Genomic DNA, 21,789 nt, shown 5'->3' on the forward strand with positions numbered 1-21,789 from the left:
AAATTACGAAAAAAAAGAAAATTACGACGTTTGTCATAACGACCTGAAAGTGTTACCATTTGTAAAAGCTAAGTGATACTTAAAAATGATACTTAATATTACATCCGGCGATTCCATTGCCGACACTCAGAAGCCCTTCGCCAATTTAGTCGATCCAAAGTGTGGGTTCACAACAAATTATGACAACAATTTTCAGCTTTATTCGCTTCTGTCACAGTGTTTGTGGTCTGTCTCTCTGAATGATGAAAATTTAAATTAATTTTTAATTCCACGTTTTTTTATCTTACTCGAGCATATTTAATTACCGTCAGAAACAAGTGCTCTCTCTCTCTCTCTCTCTCTCTCTCTCTCTCTCTCTCTGTCATACACACACACACACACACGTGCACACCCACACATGCACATGCTAGCAGAATAAATACACCGCTCATACAAACAGTCTACATTGCACGCGTAATTGTGCTACAGTGAAAAATACTCCGTCTTCTGCTATTTATTTAAAACCAGTAAAGCTGGTCAGACTTTCATCGTTAAATAACTAGTGTGGAAAAACCCTGAACTGAAAGCAGAGAATATGAACAGTTTGGGCACTAGCAGATATGCCACCGTATGTCGACATGAGTGACCTAAATTTTGCGCGGTAACGAGTCTGTGGTGATTTCGTCACATAACAATTACGTCTGCATCACAACTCCACACTGTAAGGCTTGTGAGAGGTATTCTGAATATCTACGTCTACAATACGTAATTGGAAATTACACTATGGGACTCAACATCTTAGGTCATAAGTCCCCTAGAACTTAGAACTACTTAAACCTAACTAACCTAAGGACATCACACACACCCATGCCCGAGGCAGGATTCGAACCTGCGACCGTAGCAGTCCCGCGGTTCCGGACTGCAGCGCCAGAACCGCTAGACCACCGCGGCCGGCGCAGCATTTCTAGCAGCACATATGAGTCTATTTGTTACCAGGATGTGCTGCATTCGAAAGCACACCAGATAAAGTAATCATGCAAACACCTACTAAACCGAAGGTTAACACTTTCTTCCGACGACTCCTTCAGTTGATTCATTAATTGTTTGACGAACATAGTCGAGTCAAATTATTGAGAACGCCGGCTGGTTACCGATCAGCTTTCTGGCTGCCTTCAAGCGTCCACCACGAACTGGTCTCCTGTGCCAGTCTCTTCGTCTCAAATGTTCGTTCGATATATTCTAATTCTGCCTTCCGAGAACAGTTTGTGTCCTCTGAGAGTCTCTCTAGCACCACGCAAGCTATTCTCAAATATCCTGTTACCCTGTCAGAAGAGTCTATACGACATAATCATCTACATGTGCTGTAGATGAAACATAATCAAATGCTGGTAGATTTTCCCTGGTATCTCTAGCCATGCTATCTCTAATGGGTCACAAATCTAAGGATACACGCCAGAGAATTCGCACAGCAAACACAACCATCTAGAAGATATTAAAGAGGTTCCTTTGGCTATAGATGTGATAGATCAGGCAGCCACACAATTACGAATACTTGAACGTATTCTTCCACTTACATGTGAACACATGTACCAGCGTGCTTAGGCTGCTCATGTTGCTGTTGCACCCAAGCTGACACGTCCATCATCATTAAGCTAACATTTACATATGTACTCGCCAACTGGTTGTGCGGTGGATAGCGGAGGGTACATCGTGCCAATATTAACAGCCGGCCGCTGTGACAGAGCGGTTCTAGGCGCTTCAGTCTGGAACCGCGTTGCTGCTACGGTCGCAGGTTCGAATCCTGCCTCGGGCATGGATGTGTATGATGTCCTTAGGTTAGTTAGGTTTAAGTAGTTGTAAGTCTAGGGGACTGATGACCTCAGACGTTAAGTCCCATAGTGCTCAGAGCCATTTGAACCAATATTAACAAATTTCTATCCTTATGGTTCACGTACTGAGCGAGGGAGAAATTACTGTCTGTATACATCGATATGCCTCCTAACCTACCTAATCTTATTCTTATGATCCATACACGACGGAGGTAACAGGTCACAGTCCTAGCCAAATACCGGTTCTTAAATACCCCACCTAATTTCACTAGAACATTGTCGATTCTTTTCTTTCACTTTTCTTGTTACCTGTCATACCGACACGCAAAATGTTGGCATTCAGATTGATCGGGTAAAGAAAGCACATGTCAAATTAGTGCTCACTAAAGGTGCACACATCGTGCTGAGTAGCAGACGATTCCCACAATGTCCTAATCAAATAAATCATCAGTTCTGCAAGGGAGTAGTCGCAAGCAATTAAATAAAGAGGGAAATGGCAAATTAGACTAATAAATAACAACAGTAGAGCTATTCATAACATTAACAAGAATATAGATACCAAAACGAGTTACCTCACTAAGCCCGAGAAATGGTGAATTATGTAATATTAATTATATCAATAATAACAGTGAGTAAATAAACAGTGCAGCAGTGGAGTCGCTGTCGTAATGCGGAAACGGAACGATTTATCTGGCGTCCAAAATGGCATGATCATTGGCTGTCGGGCCAAGGATGGAACCATTCCCAAAACGTCTGAGTTTTTTTACTGTTCGCGTGCCGCCGTGTTTAATGAATACCGCGCATGGCAAAATGGTGCTACCCAAAACCGGTACCGAGGCAACAGTGATGTACCATAAGCCAGAGATGACAGAGGTGAATGAAGGCTGCGGAGGTGTGTGAGACGTGGGACTTAGGGAAAGCAGGAAAGGCGTGGACGGGGCCTAATCAGTTACCGTTGGCTGCATAGAAAACACATACACTTTATTTAAAAAAACTCTTCAACAATCATTTTAAAACATTTTACTACACTGACAGCTGAAGGCCTTACTAAGAAGGAACTCATTTTTTTGTCGGCAGACGGCCACACGCAACTTCAGACTACTCAACAGCTGGAGGCCTGAATTACAAGTGAGGATGGCAGTTACACATTAAAATATTAGCTTTTGTATGTCCATCCTTTTAGCAGGACGTCTCTGGGACGACGGCCGTTTACCATCGTGACAAAAAATAAAAACACCTACAACCGTCCTTATGATTTTATTTTATTTTGTCGCTACCAGTTTCGGCGCTTCATTGCGTCATCTACAGGCTGTTTTGATGCTGTACAGGTTGATACGATCTCCATGCATAACCCATCAGTTGCCAGCATTACTGGATTCGTAGATAATGTGGCAGCACTCCAACCATCAACTGTCAACAGTGATTCCCATTCCCTCGTATCATGTCATATGATGTGAATAATACATGGTGTGCAAAACACAGGGATATCTACATCTACATCTACATCCATACTCCGCATGCCACCTGACGGTGTGTGGCGGAGGGTACCCTGAGTACCTCTATCGGTTCTCTCTTCTATTCCAGTCTCGTATTGTTCGAGGAAAGAAGGATTGTCGGTATGCTTCTGTGTGGGCTCTAATCTCTCTGATTTTATCCTCATGGTCTCTTCGCGAGATATACGTGGGAGGGAGCAATATACTGCTTGACTCTTCGGTGAAGGTATGTTCCCGAAACTTTAACAAAAGCCCGTATCGAGCTACTGAGCGTCTCTCCTGCACAGTCTTCCACTGGAGTTTATCTGTCATCTCCGTAACGCTTTCGCGATTACTAAATGATCCTGTAACGAAGCGCGCTGCTCTCCGTTGGATCTTCTCTATCTCTTCTATCAACCCTATCTGGTACGGATCCCACACTGCTGAGCAGTATTCAAGCAGTGGGCGAACAAGCGTACTGTAACCTACTGCCTTTGTTTTCGGATTGCATTTCCTTAGGATTCTTCCAATGATTCTCAGTCTGGCATTTGCTTTACCGACGATCAACTTCATATGATCATTCTATTTTAAATCACTCCTAATGCGTACTCCCAGATAATTTATGGAATTAACTGCTTCCAGTTGCTGACCTGCTATTTTGTAGCTAAACAACTTTCGCACGATGTGTCACTGCCAAGTAGCATAGCTCCAAAGAACTTCTACAGTGCATGAAAAGAGCTCCTACAGAATGGAAGGAAAGGTAACTGAAATAAATACAAAAGGAGATTAATAGAAATGACAATTCAAAGACAATAATCACGCTGCAGTCACCGCGATGTGTGATGGTCCCCTGGACATTACAAAAGGCGGGACATATTTTTTAATACGTTGTGTGATCAACACGCACGACAGTGCCTGCTCTGCAAGTCCAAGGATTTAGTAGTCAGCAGAGCATGCATTGACTATTAGGAGCCATGTCCCCCTTTTGTAACATCCCGGGATCCATTACAAATCGCGGTAAACTCAGTGTAATTATTGTCTAATGGGGAAGAGGTACACTCTCTGAAATTTTTTATCTCCTCTGAACACTCTACAATCTTCTGCGTGTAGTATTTTTATATCCTTTATTTAGAACACCAGAAAGAAAATTTGAACAGGTGCTAGACAAATGTCAGTTACGTTTCATAAAGGAAAAAGGTAGCAGACAAACAATTATGACATTGTGCTTAGTAATTGAAGACAGAATAGAGAATAACCGGTGTAACCCATCTAGCATTTTGGGCTGCAGAAAGCCTTCATCAGTAAAAGGTGCGTTAATACACACATCAAAAAGAGTTTTGCATCGCCCCGGTTCCCAGAACTCCTGAAGATAGACGTTGACTGTGGATATTGCATGACAGACTTAGTTCTTTTGACTGTTCAGAGATTCCACTAAGCCCGCCCAATGATGTAAACAACCATGCATGAGCAGCGCCAATTAGACGGAGGGGGTCAGACAGCCGATCAGTTCCAGTCATTCCACCAGGAAGGAGATACACGGCTCGTGTTGTCTGTAGCTCAACCATGCCTAGACGGTCAATACCGCGGTTCGATAGCGTCCTCATTCTTACTTTGTGCCAGGAAGGACTCTCAACAAGCGAAGCGTCCAAGCGTCTCGGAGTGAATCAAAGCGATGTTGTTCGGACATGGAGATAGAGAGACAGGAACTGAAGATGACATGCTTCGCTCAGGCCGCCCACTGCAGTGGATGACAGCTACCTACAGATTATGGCTCGGAGGAACCCTGACAGCAACGCCACCATTTTGAATAACGCTTTTCGTGCAGCCACAAGACGCCGTGTTAAGACTCAAACTGTACGCAATAGGCTGCGTGATGCGCAACTTCACCCGGCGTACATGGCGAGGTCCATCTTTGCAACCATGACACCATACAGCGCGGTACAGATTAGCCCAATAACATGCTGAATGGACAGCTCAGGATTACCACCACATTCTCTTCACCGATGAGTGTCGCATATGCCTTCAACCAGACAATCGTCGCAGACGTGTTTGTAGGCAACACGGTCAGGCTAAACGCCTTTAGACACACTGTCCAGCGAGTGCAGCAATGTGGAGGTTCTCGGCTGTTTTTTGGGGTGGCATGATGTGGGGCCGACGTATGCCGCTGGTGGTCATGGAAGGCGCCGTAACGGCTGTACGATACGTGAGTGCCATCCTCCGGCCGATAGTGTAACCATATCGGCAGCGTATTGGCGAGGCATTCGTCTTCATGGCCGACAATTCGCTCCCCCTTCGTGCACATCTTGTGAATGACTTCCTTGAGGATAATGACATCGCTCGACTAGAGTGGCCATCATATTCTCAAGACATGAACCCTATAGAACATGCCTGAGATAGGTTGAAAATGGCTGTTTATGCACGACGTGACCCGCACACCACTCTGAGGGATCTATTTCAAATCGCTGTTAAGGAGTGGGACAATCTGGACCAACAGTGCCTTGATGAACTTGTGGATAGTATTCCACGACAAATACAGGGATGCATCACTGCAAGAGGACGTGCTACTGGATATTAGGGGTACCGGTGTGTACAGCAATCTGGACCACCATCTCTGAAAGTCTCGCTGTATGGTGGTACAACATGTAATGTCTGGTTTTCATGAGCAATATAAAGGGCAGAAATGATGTTTATGTTGACCTCTGTTCCAATTTTCTGTACAGTTCCGGAACTCTCGGAACCGAGGTGATGGAAAACTTTGTTTCATGTATGTATATTCGCAGTCCTCAGAAAACTGGAGCTAAAGTACAGAGACAGAAGAGCCCTTTTAAGTGCAAATGAAACTGGAAAGTCTTTTAGTAAAATCATATCTTATAACAGACACCTTAATCTAGATGTGGACAACGAAGGTATTCCAGAGAGTGTATTTGTCCAGAGCTACACTTATCGTTGTCAGAGTGACATTGTTTGGCTATGTTGCTCGCACATCAAGAAACCAGAGTTCTCAACCTTTTGTGTGTTCTCCGATTGGCGTATGATAAGTCGATTCTCCTACCATTCTTTCCTTGTGTAATGAATTATGAATCTTTCGTGAGTGACTCCTTCCAAAGGTGAAATCTGGCTATTAAGGTAACATCCACAGTCCGTTTCTCTGGACTACACTGTTCCTTTATCTGTGATGTGATGATTGTACACGGAATGGCTGCAGTTGGACATGTGCTTCTACTTTTCATGCTTTCCACTAATGGCTATTATTACATGTTTATAAGCAATGACGGCAAGATGGTAGGACCTGCTTACTGAGGTAGCCAGTGACAGTTTCATTGAGTACGACACTGACGGGCTTTATATGGGCTTAGAAGCCTCCACGTCAGTATTGGCTATTCTACTGATGCTAAGCTTATTCTGTCGTCTGTTGAAGGACTGGACTGGTTCGCCATTGAGTTCAACATTTTAAATATTCACTTCATTCTGCCGGAGCTTCCTTTGAGATAATCGCAGTGCTTCTTGTAAGAGGTTGCGAGCTTGAGCTATGTCAGTTTTAGATTGTGCTTCAAATTCACTTCTCTCCATGTGACAGTAAGATGATAATTTCTGGGCTTGTTGCATAGGGGAAAACTAGACTTTGGTTTTTCTGGTGTTTGCCGTGTGATGGTTCTCTTTAAGAATACAGCGACATTTTCTAGGATGTCAATTGCACTTCGGTTCTTCAAAAGTTCTACTTTGAGAAATTCTTCCTTTATGATCATCACTGATGAATCGACATATTCTTTGAGGATTTGTATTGTCGATTGTATAAATGTTTCAGACTATAGACGATAGGACAGTTCACTTGTCGCGGCTGTTCTTCTAGTTCCTCTAGAAATTCTTCCTGAATTGAAGTGTTACACAGAATTTTCCGTTTTGGAGCATGTCCTTCACTTGGCTAGTGACATGGAAATCTGTTGTCAGACTGAAGATTTTCCTTAGAAGTGTCTCATAGTGGATCGTGTCTAGGCAAGAGTCAGGTTGATAGCAGCCCTGGTGCCCAATTTTTTTTCTTGGATTCATCCGTGATATACTGGCTTAAATATAGTACTTTGTCACATCACAACCTACCAAACATGGAATATCGTTGTTCAAGAATTAAGTGCTCGTCAGTACTAGATTCACTCGTAATGCAAACCACCCTCTTGAAGGGTCTGTGAAGATGACACAGAAGAGATCGGTGAAAGTTCTTAGGATCGTTGGGTTCTTTCCCAAGCTTTAGCGGTGCAGCCTCAGACGTCTTCCAAAAAATCTTTGGGAAGACCGAGGCAGTTATTCATCGACTGGGTCAGCCAGTCATTTGCCACTAATCTTAAATTTGTTATTTTTTCTGCCCTGGTGTTATCTGGGCTCTTCACTTCCTCTTTCTTCTGGTGTATGGCTGTTCCTAGTCCCATTAAGGAAAGATCCAACTGTGTTACTGGCACACTCACAATCGTTCTCTTGGTCATCTTTTGGTTGCTTTTACAGTTTAACAGCGACTGATGGGCAATATAATAAGGAATGAATTGAACTGTAAGAAATTATAAGAAGTTCTCTTTTAGTCATTGTTGAGGTTGATGTGAAACTTCCAGGTAACTACTTTATTTGAGACGTAGTATCGATAATAACTTTTCCCTGTCTCTGCCTTTGCTTCGCTCACAGCTCTCATAATTTTCTCTATATTCCATCATCTGCTAAAAGGTCGTCAATGAACTTCCGATGGTCATTTAGTACCTATCACTGTCCCTAGCCAGACCTGCAATGAAACGCTCTGCCCATGTGTCTGTACGAGATTTTCTTCATCAATTGGGAAAACGTTTTGTAGTTTTAGGATAGTGACTGAAACCTAACGTTCTCTTGATCCAACTTTTATAAACCCATTCCGTCTGGTCTACTGGCATTCATCGCTGGAAGAAAATACATTGTTGTCTCACGACTTGGGTAACACCGCAAGAGGAATGGTGCCTCGTCTTTTGGCCTGGATCGACTACCACCTTGCTACATGTTGAACCAGCTGATCAAAGATGAATATACTCATGCAGCTAAACGCTACTATTGAAAGATGGACTTAAGTTACTGGTCCTCTCTCCACTCAATGTCGGAGCTGCTACGCGTTGCTATCAGTAGCTTTGTAGCCCTAGGTGATAACAGTGCAACTGATGCCACAGAGAACTATCTTTATTCTTCAACTGTCATAGTTATCCGTCTTGGCCACGCTGAAATTTTATGGTGGTCTCTGGCAGACTGATTTTACATTATTAGACTTAAGTTCGATAGTGAAGGACAGATTGTTAGTGTGTTTGTCATACAGATAGACTTCCCTGTGTGACATCATATTGCTCGTTCAGTGAGAAACTCGATGCTTTGTATTACTGGTCATTTTCTCCTCTTTCGGGTTGCTTGCAGTGCTAAAATATCTGCACAGCATAGTTTGCAATGTCTAGATCGTAACGTTTCTTGGTTTCTTGAAAGTCTTTCATTCTTAAACACCTAGAGAGGCCTTTGGTTCGTTTCGACAACCATATCCTGTAATCCCTCGTGGTAGTAATAACACGAGAAGGTATCGAAGTCCTCTTAGATCTTAAGTAGATCTCAGATTCATTAACAAATTCTTGAAATTCAACCAGTATTGCACTGCAGGAGTAAACACGTTTTCCAGATGCCGAAATGCTTCCATCAAAAATGCTGCTATCGGTTCTTGGCTCCAGCTTCCTCCAATTGACCTTGTGCACCGTCTGGAATATACTGCAGGTAAATGAGAGACAAAGCTTTCAACTTCCTCGTACTGCCAACGCTTCCCGCTTGTGTTTCGACAACGGAGGTAGAGACCGCTGTTGCCACCTGTTGCGGACAATAGGTCGGCACATCTGTTGCGCGTAACTCAAACACCTGTTGCTCCTCTAGCTCCAGTCCTCCACCGAGTCCGAGGAAAGGCTGGAAAGCACAGTCAAACGAGGACCAAAAAAGGAAAATTGTGCGTTGTGCTTGGAGGGAGTGATCTGAAGAACATAAAATCCTGAGTGAAAAGGTGTAAAGTCTGGAGTGAGGATGCGCTTAAGGATCACTGTTTTGTGTCTTTCTCGAATAACTCGAAAACCGCTGATTCTAGTGGAAATGTTTCCGAGTACAAAATAAATACATTGAATTTCCTACAAGAAAGGTTACATTCATTTTTTCTCTAAGTCTAACAGTTTTCGAGATGCGGGGGATGGAAAAATTACAATTATAGAAATATTGTTATAACGTCTGAAATTAATGTTTATTTTTGAATGAAGTGGCTTAAAAAGAAATATTAAATTTGTGTGTCACATCTAAGTGCAGTATAACCTAATGGTGGGAACTCTTCCATGGGTGTAACAGCGTGGAGGGGGCAAATTTCTGCGGGAGAAGTGCAAGGGAAGCAGGTCGCCGCATTGTGTTCATGCACTTCCCTCCTGCATAGGTCTGCAAACTGAAGGGCGAGCAAGTGTATTCCCTCTCTCTCTGCCCCACTATGTTACAAGAAGCGACTACAGGATGTCTTCCAAAGTTACTCCGATCCTCCACACCGCACGTTATGAATCTCTGGCGATGCAGTAGTCAGACATGTCCGGAGTGTGTTTATTTCCCACAAAGTGCAACACTACATGGACAGAAACGCATATGGACAGTGCCTACGTAAACCTCTGGCTACATTCTCCATTGCTGGAGATGAAATTGATTCTTAGTCATCGTTGTACACCAGCTTTCTCCTGGGAAAGGCGACTTCTTCTACCAAGAGGGTTGTTCGAATTTCAGTTTACATATTGTACCTCCCCAGCATTTCCTGTCCTGTTCTCTTATTTGAGTAGACAAAATAATTTCCCTGAGTACTTGTTTATGTAGTGGAGTTATTTTCAATTTATTAAATGAGTATACGTGTTTTCAATTGTTAAGTAAGCTTTTATGTAAAGTACATCACTATAAACAATGGCTGAGAAGTGTATAATTTGTGTAATGCTGTCGGCGACCTCTGTATTGTTGATGGGAAAGCGATTGGATTGGCAAATGTGACCCCTTGCTGCTGTCTATCATTGATAGCATACTGTAAAGCTGCACAATTGTGTTGTACTCACTTGGTGGTGAATTAATGAATGACCAGAAAGTTACTGAATTTCTCTCACCATAAATTGTGTTACTTGTATACTGCATAAGTCTTTACCACATAGGAATTACTGGCACCTATAGAGTAAGTAGCACTGAGTGAAGCCACTTACCAAGAGTCCACAATATATATATTGGAAAAGGGATGAGAATATGTCTGATGGAATGGATCTAACGTTAAAGCGTAGAACAGTAATCTGCTGTAATGCGTTGCTTCACTTACGTAGAAATATGTCAAGTTTTGCCGCAGAGGGAGGTAATTTAAGTCTGCGGGCCTCTTCGGATGGTGGGAGAGCTGAGGCTGGGGTGATGCATTTCGTACCCCTCGTGCTGCGAAAAGTATTCCAGCCAGTGACAGTAGAGATAATGAAATCGACAGAGTCTAATACACTCTGACAGCAAGTTATACTTCGATCAGGCTCTTCAGAGTGGTAGACAGTTGACAGCTACAGCTGCTGAGCTTTCATACACAATAGTTCACTTAACAACTGCGTATAAGTGCTCACTTCATAAAATGAAAATACGTGCACTATACAAACAAGAGCTCAGTTATTATGTCTACTCCCACAAATGAACGGAACAGGAAATGCTGGGGTCTGTAAACCGAAAATCGAATACCGCTTGTGATAAGGTGGGGGGGGAGGGGAGGTGGGAGGGGAGAGGAAGTTGCCTTTCGTGGAACAACACTTCAGCTACCGCACAGGATGACTAAGAACCAATTTCCCTTCTAGCAGTGTAGAACATGTGCAGAGATTTGCATATATTCTGTCCACATGCGTTATTTGCGTTTAATATTATTAGTAATCCATACAGGGTGGCTCTCCTATGAATCGTCAGGTCCAGTTTCCCTGGTGTTTCTGTAGATACTTGCTGTCTCTTTTTTGTTGTGCGCAGATGGAATTTGCCCAAACAAATACTGCTCATCACGTCTCTCATGCGACGCCCATGATTTACGGAAAGCGTCGGTTTGTTTCCTCTTACGAAACAAATGATTTTTGAAGTGAAATATTATGTGCGCATCCGACAGGTGGTCCCAGGTTAGCCTAGTGCGATATTGGTTTTGTTGATATGAATTAAGAGGGAAAGTAAAACGCGAACCAGTCCACAAGCAGCGACTAAATAGCGGGGGCCAGGACTTTGCTGGCGCTGCTGTAGTACTGGTTACGCTTACGCGTTTTAATGTCGCTTTTAATTCACATCAACAAAACCAATATCGCACTCGGCAAATCTGGGACCGAAATGATAATTAAATCGACACCTTAGATGCAAACAGATGTTGATATACATCATTGGGGACAAGTTGAAAATGTGTGCCCCGACCGGGACTCGAACCCGGGATCTTCTGCTTACATGGCAGACGCTCTATCCATGTGTGCCACAGAGGGCTCATACTGCCTTCATATATTGTTAAAATATGGTCACCCGGACATTGACCTTTTTGTGCGAACGCACGCGCTATGCCCCTACTCGTCCGGGACTTGGTAGATTAATCTTCCAGGAGTAATGAGTGTGATGGGCAATCATCTATCAGACGCACTACGGAGGTAGTGGTGTGGACATGTTGGGAATGTGGGTCTGACGGGGTGCGAGCAAGGGATAAGTCCCGGCAGGCGAACTATCCTCTGTGCCCTAGGTGTCTCAGATGGACAGAGAGTCTGCCATGTAAGCCGGGGCACGTACTTTGAACATGTCCCCAATGATGTATATCAACGTCTGTTTGCAGCTAGGGTGTCGATTTAATTATCATTTCATTCTAGAGAAGTTGCACGGTCATCAATGGTATCTGTTCTTTCGGGAAAAGATACCGCCTTCATAAATCTGGGACCCCTCTGTCGGATGCGCAGATTAAATTCCGCTTCAAAAGTCATTTTGGGCGTATTTGGAAACAAACCGACGCTTTTCGTCCACGAGGGACGTGATGAGCGGCAACTGTTTGGACTAACTCCATCTGCGCACAGCAAAAAAGAAATTACAAACATCTGAAGAAATCGACAGAGAAAATGTACCTTAGGACTCTTCAGGGAGACACCCTGTAAATGTATTCCATACAGCGGTAACTCACTGTGTGGAAAATAGACATTCCCAGGACATGTCTTCACAGTGTGTCACCAGTGATTCATGGCGCACACTGTGGAATGTAATTATAACTTAGTGAAACACCTTGTAGTTGCTTTTTGTAACGTAGTGAGATGGATAGATTGGGGATTCACCTGACTGGCCTTCAGTTTAAAGGTCTGTGAAGGAGGTAAATGATTGCACACAATCAGGTGACCTTCTTCCTTTGCACTACTACCCCACTCAACCGTTCCCCCTCCTCCCTGTTTCACCCCCGGAACACGGCTCTACTGCAATTAGACATGATACACACATTTAATATTTGTTCTTAATCCACTTAATTCAAAAATGAATAGTAATTTCATACTATTAAATCGTTATTTTTGATAGTCTACGATTTTTTCATCTTCTGCAACATGGAAAATATTAGTCCTACAGAAAAAATGAATAGGACATTTTTTGCAAGAAATGTAGTGTAGTTTAATTTTATACTGGGAAATATTTTCGATAGGAGCCGTGGTTGTAGAGTTCTTCAAGAAAAACACAAAAAAGTGACCTTTAAAGGCGCTCCCATCCTAATACTCAAACTTCACCGGTATGAACTTCTAGCATGTCGTTCAGAACACTTCCTCTTAGCACGGTAAACAAATGAGTGATTTCACGATTTTTCCCCTAATTTTCCTACGTTGACTGGAATAGGAGTAACACAACGGAGAAGAGACTCACCTGGACCAAATAATCACACTCGGAATGAGACTCACTGACTGGCTTGAGGATGAAGAATAACGAAGTACTATGGACAGTAGTAATTCAAATAAACATATATATGAGATTCAACTACAGACACACTTATAGCTATTTTAAATTATTCAGGACGACATATTGGCCCCTATCCATCTTCTAGTGCTCTGAATCTTCAGCATCTGCCTATGTCACTTTATGTGAGCTCTTGCATTTAGTCTTAACAAATCCTATGTTGCATGTAGCACATACGGAAAAAATTAGAATAATAATAGATTATTGTTTAGGAAAGAAGCAGTCCTTACCGACGCGACAACCTAAAATAACTGCAGAAACACAGATAGCGGTGGAACGTAGCATAGTCTTAAATAGCAGAACTTAATTTTAGAACGCACCATAAACGTTATGTGTACAAAGATGTTAACATAAAACAGCTCTCTGCATTTAGAGGTTGTATAAACTTTGAGAAGAGAGCAAATTGTGGCATTTCAGGGCATTTATATAGCTGTTCATGTCAAAGACTAGATTCATGTATAAGCTTAATAGGCAATTTTCTTCTTTGGACGAAAGTGTTAGGACACATACCATACATTCCCAACGCTTAGATCGTATATCACAAGTAAATAGTTATTCAGAGAAGATTAACATAAAATAACAAGACTACTAATGTAACAACACTATGCGAAATAAAGTCCAAAGATCCTATGTGTCATCATCAGTAATAAAACAGGTACACTCACAGTTACACAATAGGCAAATAATCAGAAAAAGTACGTGGATTTGCACCGTGTTTGGAAATACAATAATATAAAAAAACTCTTGTACACAATACGTAACTTGATAGAAGCTGTGCGGTAACATGGAATAAAATGAAATGTAACCACTAAGAAAGTGCCTACGATGCTGTGCTAATTGATGCCCCTGACGAAACTTCCTCGCTCACAATTACAATCATAATACGATCAGACGGTGGAAGTAAATATACCTGGCGTCCCAAAAAAAACACCAAAAAACTATAGGGACAGGCTCCTTACAACAAAAAAAAGAAAAAAAAATCTGGTAACTAAGGGCTCCAAAGTGCATACGTTATGAGGTATGACCATTTGTTATTCTTCGATACTATGAAACATATCTCTTCTACTTCAAGCTCTTTGCTTTTCGTATTTTGTGACGAGCAGTATAGCTTATCAGGTAAAATTAAGGGTCATATAAGGCAAAAATAGGTGTTCAAGCTTCATAATTCACTGAAGGATACCGAATGCTTCAATGTTAAAATTTTCCACATACCATTCAGAATATTCTTACAACATTACCCTGCAGTTTCGGGCGTGCTCATTTTCAGGGACAAAGGTCAAATATTTGAGATTGTGTAAAAGTTAGACTTAATCCAGTGAAAGATATTATACTTAGAAAGACGCAGGCGCAACTTGAGAGACTGAACTTTATTTTGTTGTTTAACATCTGCACCCTGTCAGAATAAGTTTGTCCAGTTACTTCTCTACCGCCCAGCACTCCGTTACCACAATTCGACTTCTCGCCAGCTAAGCGCCCTCCCTCCCTCCCCCCCCCCCCCCTCCCACCAACAAGTGAGAAGCAGTTCTCTAGGCTCATTGCGCCGTGTCTCCCACCCACACTGCCAGCATTGCCCTGTCGCATACTCTCTTTGTAAATATGTACAGGTGTTTACAACATTAACGTATAGCATTAATTTAGACATTCTACTTTGGAGACATGAAGTGATACTAACAACAAAAGAAACAGAAATAATTTGTCTTTAAACATGAATAATAAATACACACATCAAAAAGAGTTTTCCATCACACCGGTTCCCAGAACTCCTGAAGATAGACATTGACTGTGGATATTTTATCACAGACACAGTTCCTTTGACGTGCAGAGATGCCACTAAACCCGCCAAAAGATGTAAAAAAAGCATGTATGAGCAGCGCCAATTAGACGGAGGGGATCCGACAGCTGATCAGTTCCAGTCATTCCGCCAGGACAGAGGTACACGCCTTGTGTTGTCTGTAGTTCAGCCACGACTAGACGGTCAATACCACGGTTCGATAGCGTCCGCAATGTTACTTTATGCCAGGAAGGGCTCTCAACAAGGGAAGTGTGCAATCGTATCAGAGTGAAGCAAAGCGATGTTGTTAGGACATGGAGGAGACACAAAGAGACAGGAACTGAAAATGACATCCTTCGCTCAGGCCACCCAAGGGCTACTACTACAGTGAGTGAGAGCTACCTACAGATTATGGCTCGGAGGAACCGTGATAGCAATGCCACCATATTGAATAACGCTTTTCGTGCAGTCACAAGACGCCATGTTACGACTCTAACCGTGCGCAATACGATGCATGATGCATAACTTCACTCCCGATGTCCTTGGCGAGGTCCATCTTTGCAACCACGACACCATGCAGTGCGGTACAGATTAGCCTAATAACATGCCGAATGGACGGCTCAGGACTGGCATCACGGTCTCTTCAGCGATGACAGTCGCATATGCCTTCAACCAGACAATCGTCGGAGACGTGTTTGGAGGCAACCCGGTCAGGCTGAACGCCTTAGACACACTGGCCAGCAAGTGCAGAAAGGTGGAGGCTCCCTGCTGTTTTGGGGTGGCTTTATGTTGAACCGACGTACGCCGCTGGTGGTCATGCAAGTCGCCGTAACGGCTGTGCGAAATGTGAATGCCATTCTCCGGGGGTGTAACCATATCGGCAGCATATTGGCGAGTCATTCATTTTCATGGACGACAATTCGCTCCCCCTTCGTGCACATCTTGTGAATGACTTCCCTCAGGGTAACGACATCTCTCGACTAGAGTGGCCAGCATGTTCTCCAGACATGAACTCTATCGAACATACCTGGGATAGATTGAAAAAGGCTGTTTACGGACGACGTGACTCACCAACCACTCTGAGGGATCTATACAGCATCGCCGTTAAGGAGTGGGACAATCTAGACCAACAGTGCCTTGATGAACTTCTGGATAGTATGCGACGACGAATACAGGCATGCATCAACGCAAGAGGACGTGCTACTAGATATTACAGGTACCGATGTGTACAGCAATCTGGACCATCAACTCTGAAGGTCTCGCTGTATAATGGTACTACATGCAATGTGTGGTTTCCATGAGCAATAAAAAGGGTGGAAATGATGTTTATTTTGATCTTCTGTACAGTTCCTTAATTCTACCTGATAAGCTATACGATCTTAATAGTGCTCGTCCCAAAACATGAAAAGCAAAGAGCTTGCAGTAGGAGAGATAATGCAAATGGCTCTGACCGCTATCGGACTTAACTTCTGAGGTCATCAGTCCCCTAGAACTTAGAACTACTTAAACCTAACTAGCTTAAGGACATCGCACATATCCATGCTAAAGGTAGGATTCGAACCTGCGACCGTAGCAGTCGCTCGGTTCCGGACTGAAGCGCCTGGAACCGCTTGGTCACAGTGGACAGCATTCAGGAGGTACATTAAAGTTAAAGTGAAAGGATATCAATGATAAGATTGCTATCCTCAGCGAAAATGAAGAAGAATTACAGGATCTGAAGTATGGCACGAACAGTTTGATGAGTACAGAGTATGGATTGAGAGTAAATCCAAGGTAGACGAAAGTAATAATAAGTAGCAGACATGAGACCAGCGAGAAACTTAACAACATAATTGGTGATCACGAAGCAGACGACGTTAAGAAATTCTGTTACCTAGGCAGCAAAGTAACCCATGACGGACATAGCAAGGACGACACGAAAAGGAGACTTCCGCTAGCAAAAGTTGCATTCCTGCACAAAAGAAGTCATAGAAACATAGGCCTTGAGTCGAGGAAGAAATTTCTGAGAATCTACATTTTGAGTACAGCGTTGTGTGGCAGTGAGAAATGGATTGTGGAAGAACCGGAACAGAAGACAATAGAAGTATTTGTGATGTGGTGCTACAGACGAACGTTGAAAATTAGGTGGACTGATAAGGTAAGGAATGAGGAGGTTCCCACAGAATCGTAGAGGGAAGGAATATATGGAACACACTGACAAGAAGAAGGGACAGGATGATAGAACATCTGTTAAGCCATCAGAGAATAACTTACATGATACTAGACGGAGCTGTAAAGGGATTGGGATACATCCAGCAACTAACTGAGGATGTAGGCTGCAAGTGCTACTCTGAGATGAAAAGGGTGGCACAGGAGAGGAATTCGTGGCGGGACGCCTGAAACGAGTCAGAGGATTGATGACTCAAAAAAAAAAAAAAAAAAAAAAAAAAAGTTCGTCATCATAATGAAACGCAAGAGTTTTCTGTTACTAGTGGGAAATGGAAAGTTGTTTGTGTATCGTAGAAACATGTTTCATATAACCTTGAATAAGTATTGAAGTAATATTTGTGTCGGTTTTCTTTTTTTGAATTTTTTTATTTTACCTTTGTTTGAGTAAATTGCGCTTTCACGTTTTCTAGCGCTATATGATAAATCTGTCTTTTTTTTCACCACAACATCCCTCTGTTTCAACTTACAAAACAATATTTTCGAATAAAACCTGAATTATACACTGACAATTTTAATTTTGCTGTAAATATTGTTTATTTTAAGTAACAGACAGGAGGATAATTAGGTACAGCAAAACTGTTACAGTTCTTCATATGTTGGTAGTATTGGAAAAGATTAACATGGATATACATTTCATGATATCAAGTAAAAGAACTGTGACTAAAGGTTGATAAACTACTGATGAATGTTACTTTATTTACCTGTAAACGTAATGGAAATACATTGTCACCTTTCAAAAGACGACAGTAGTTTTGTCAAATTTTTGGAGAAATTAATTGAAATTTGTAGAATACTTTTCAACACAAAATACAACAAATTAAGAAAATTAGTGAGAAATTCAAAAATAATGATAACGAAAACTGTTGCCTGTGATCATGGCTATGGTCACTGTGATCATTACAAAAATTGTACATTTCGGTTCATAATAACATTACTCGTCATCACTATCAGTGTCTTCCACCTGAATAATTGTACTATACTCAGTGTATTTTCCTAACGTTTTTGAAGACACACCCTTTCCAACCAAATCAGTGCATCCATCCAGGCCAGAGAGGCTGCAGCATCGTAGTGATCAGCGAGCTCTTTGTAAATTTACTCGATTTTGTAATCACTGAAATAACATCACACGTCCTCTCATCCCATAATGTACCTCCTTCTCTTCAGAGTTCTTCCCTTTTCTTGCCAGACAATGCATACAACTAATTGTTTCAAATTCCTGGGTATTCATATTGATTGAAACATGAATTGAAACTCACGTATTCATTCCTGTCTTACACCCTTTTTAATCAGAGCACTTCGTACTTGGTGTTCCACTCTTATTATTTCCTTTTGGTTTTTGCACATACTGTATATTACCCATCTTTCCTTATAGGTTGCCCTTATTTTTTTAGGATTTCGAAAATCTTGCACCGTTAAATACTTGAGAGGAGAAGCAACAGTTGCTCTACGTACTGGTGTTGAAAGTGATGAAAGTGTTATTAAATTAGCTTACACTGCATATATCCATTCATTGACGCCATATGAAATTATTTTCTGGGTCAATTCCACACATAGACAGAAAGTATACTTGCATGCTATAAGGATATTTTGTGTAAATCTTCGAACTTCATACAGGCGACAGTTTTAAAAGATTTACATTCTAGTAGCAGCTTCATAATGCATTTACCCTCTTACAAGGATCGTTGTGAATATTTGGTCACGATTTGAAAATAGTAATGGTTTTTTTTAAAATATAACGTTAGGAATAAATATAGCTCCACCATCCTTACGCTTTCACAGAAATAAGTAAAGTAGTAAACCGTAAATATATTTGACCAGCTCCACTGTGAATAGCCTCCACCACCCACAATGTTGTTCCTAGTGTCGATCGCGTTTTATTTACGATTACATTCGCGTATAATGCATGAAACTATGACTGTACTGTCTTAGACAGAACCAACCCACGTGCCATCAGCTCAGTTGGTATGGTTTAATTCAGTGTCTTCGAGAGTGGAAGCGTAGAGAAGTAGCTTAAAGGTGGTTCGATGAACCCCCTGCTAGACAATTAATTGTCAGTTGCAGAGTAATCGTGTAGATGTATATGTAGATACTAATTCGTTCTAGCGTGTAATTTGAGTGAAATTTTGTGTATAGTGAGTGACAGACCCCTGTGCTGGTTCTTTTTAGTCTAAATTTCAATAATCATTGTATCATATAATCACCTTCACGAAGTTCTGGCTTTCACTCGAGCGCGGTTCCCATCGGCTTTAAATTTATTATTGTGTGCTCGTTAGGTCGAACTTGTTGTTCGTGTAGTATCAACAACCACGTTTACTTGAGTCAGTGATTCACAGTTAGGAACTCCTCCTATTAGAGAGAACGCTCTGAGCAAAACGAATCCCATTAACGATGGTAACAATTCCAACGAATTTTATTGAAATTATTGTGTTTTTTGGTCGGTTGGCTCTGATTCGGCCTTTTTTTTCTCTATTCCCTTACCTAAATCACATGATCCTAAATGTAGTGAGTTGAGTGAAGCCTTGTATGTACGGCAATGTTTCCACATGTTGCGTTTTATCGTATTAATTGGATTTTTCTCAGTTGTAGCAGACTTGAGATCACTTACTTTGTGACACCCTGTAACCAACGGACTGCTTGTTAGGGAATAGCTTCTTGTAGCTTTCCATTGTTCTTCTTCTTATGTGATTGATTGTTCAGTGTAGTTCAGAATTATTCATGCCCCACAATTCCCGAATGACACATCATAAATCGTCCTTGGAGGTCTTATTGTTGTTAGATTAATGAAGTGTGTTAATGTTCTCCGTATATGTAAAAGGGACATGCAGAATTAATAGTTCTTCACGATATAACCACTACGCAATGTTGCAATAAAGCTCCACTATACCAAAGGTGAATGTTCATCAGATATGATCTCCAGTTGGTCCACCTTTGCTTTGCAGTCAGCAAGACACAACGGAGGAGCAACACCTGAAGCAGTTCTGTACGAAACGATATGAACAGAAGAGTTTCGTGGACCAGAACCTTATATTCCGACAAGACCAGAAGTAGTTCGTGTAATGTTCAGTAATCGGAGCCTACTATCCGAAAGACTTCCCTGTCATATAAATGTGTGGTGAGCTCTGACATGATTTATAATTATTAGAAATCTACGAAGACCAGATCGCCACTGTGTAGATCACAGCATTTTTCCGCTGCTCTTCTAAATATTTGGTCATCAATGTCGCCAGAGATTAATCTGTAATAACGTACCTCTTTTAGCAGTAATTGGATTCGTATGCGAGATGACCTCTGGGACGAGATGAAACTGATAATGTAAATGAACATAAGTGATCCACTCGGTGTCCGTCTTTCTTTATTAACCTTGAAAGAAACAGAACGTAGTTCTCGTGCAGCATTATTGGGTAAGTTTAGACAGCCTGTATTCGAAGTAGACTGTCTCACCATTGCGCTAACAGCACCGTATGTCTCACGTAGGAGTCTGTAATAGGAAATCTTCAACATCCTTCTGTAGCATCACGTCTCAAACTCTTCGATTCTCTTCTTTTACAGTACTTCCACAGTCCATGATGTAGATAAATTCACGTCACGCCTGGACTCTCTGTAGCCCGTCACACAGTCTTCAATTACTCGGAAAGACAGTGGGCCAAATTCCTACCTGTGCGTCTAGATTTATGTTAGTTTCGGTTGCTTCGAAAAGGTCACAATCGATGCCTTTCCCTTTCTTCCACTTTCTTTCATCCACTTGCGCCTTTGCCCCGCAATGTTCGCAGAGTCGGCGTGGTTACAACGGACTTGGCAAGGTTAATTGAAAGGGGTGGCCGGATGCCCTTTCAGTTGCCACCCCATACCCCCCAGGACAGAATCAGTGTACCCCAGCTGTCTGCATCTAGTATAAAGCATGAAATAGTGCGGAAGTGTTACAAACGTCTGCGTGTCGTGGAACTGAGGCGAGATGTGGGAACCAGCCCGCTACTCACCTAGCGAGACGTGGAAAACCGCCTAAAAACCATATCCAGACTGGCCGACACACTGGCCCACGTCGTTAATCCGACCGGCGGATTCGACCCGGGGCTGGCGCACCTACCCGAGTCCAGAAAGCATCGCATTAGCGCTCTAGGCTAACCTGACGGGTTCGATCGATTCTTTTCTCAATCTTTCCCTAATCCAAAACACACACGCTGTCACCGACGACCCGCCAGCTGCCTGCAACCCGCAACACTTGCGTCGCACGTTGCCTACACGCGCGCCTTTTTCCTGGACCACTGTAGCCGCTCAGCAGTGTGTTGCATAGCGTGTGTTTTTGCAGGAGGCGGCCACCTGCTCCGAAACCTGGACGGCCTGGGCGGCGGACACCTGCTGCGACAGACCAAGAGTGGCCTCGACTCTCTCTCGGGCGCCACCTTCGGAGAGCAGAAGCGGCTCGACTCCCTGAGGTAACAATACGATCCGCCTTAACTACAGACTTTCGCTATTGGTCCATATGTAATAAAAATTAATAAAAGTTGATTGAAAATGCTCTTTTCTTTATGAT

General features: G+C 42.5%; 1 protein-coding gene across 1 annotated transcript in view; it reads left to right on the forward strand.

The window, feature by feature from the left end:
* Positions 1-21,789, forward strand: part of LOC124606547 (orcokinin peptides-like) — a 451,556-nt gene that overhangs the window by 343,156 nt on the left and 86,611 nt on the right. Inside the window, exon 4 of the mRNA XM_047138532.1 lies at positions 21,565-21,691. Coding sequence (XP_046994488.1) covers positions 21,565-21,691 — 127 coding nt within the window. The remainder of the gene's footprint in view (positions 1-21,564; positions 21,692-21,789) is intronic.

This window comes from Schistocerca americana, chromosome 3, assembly GCF_021461395.2.
Source record: "Schistocerca americana isolate TAMUIC-IGC-003095 chromosome 3, iqSchAmer2.1, whole genome shotgun sequence".
Classification (NCBI taxonomy): Eukaryota; Metazoa; Arthropoda; class Insecta; order Orthoptera; family Acrididae; genus Schistocerca; species Schistocerca americana.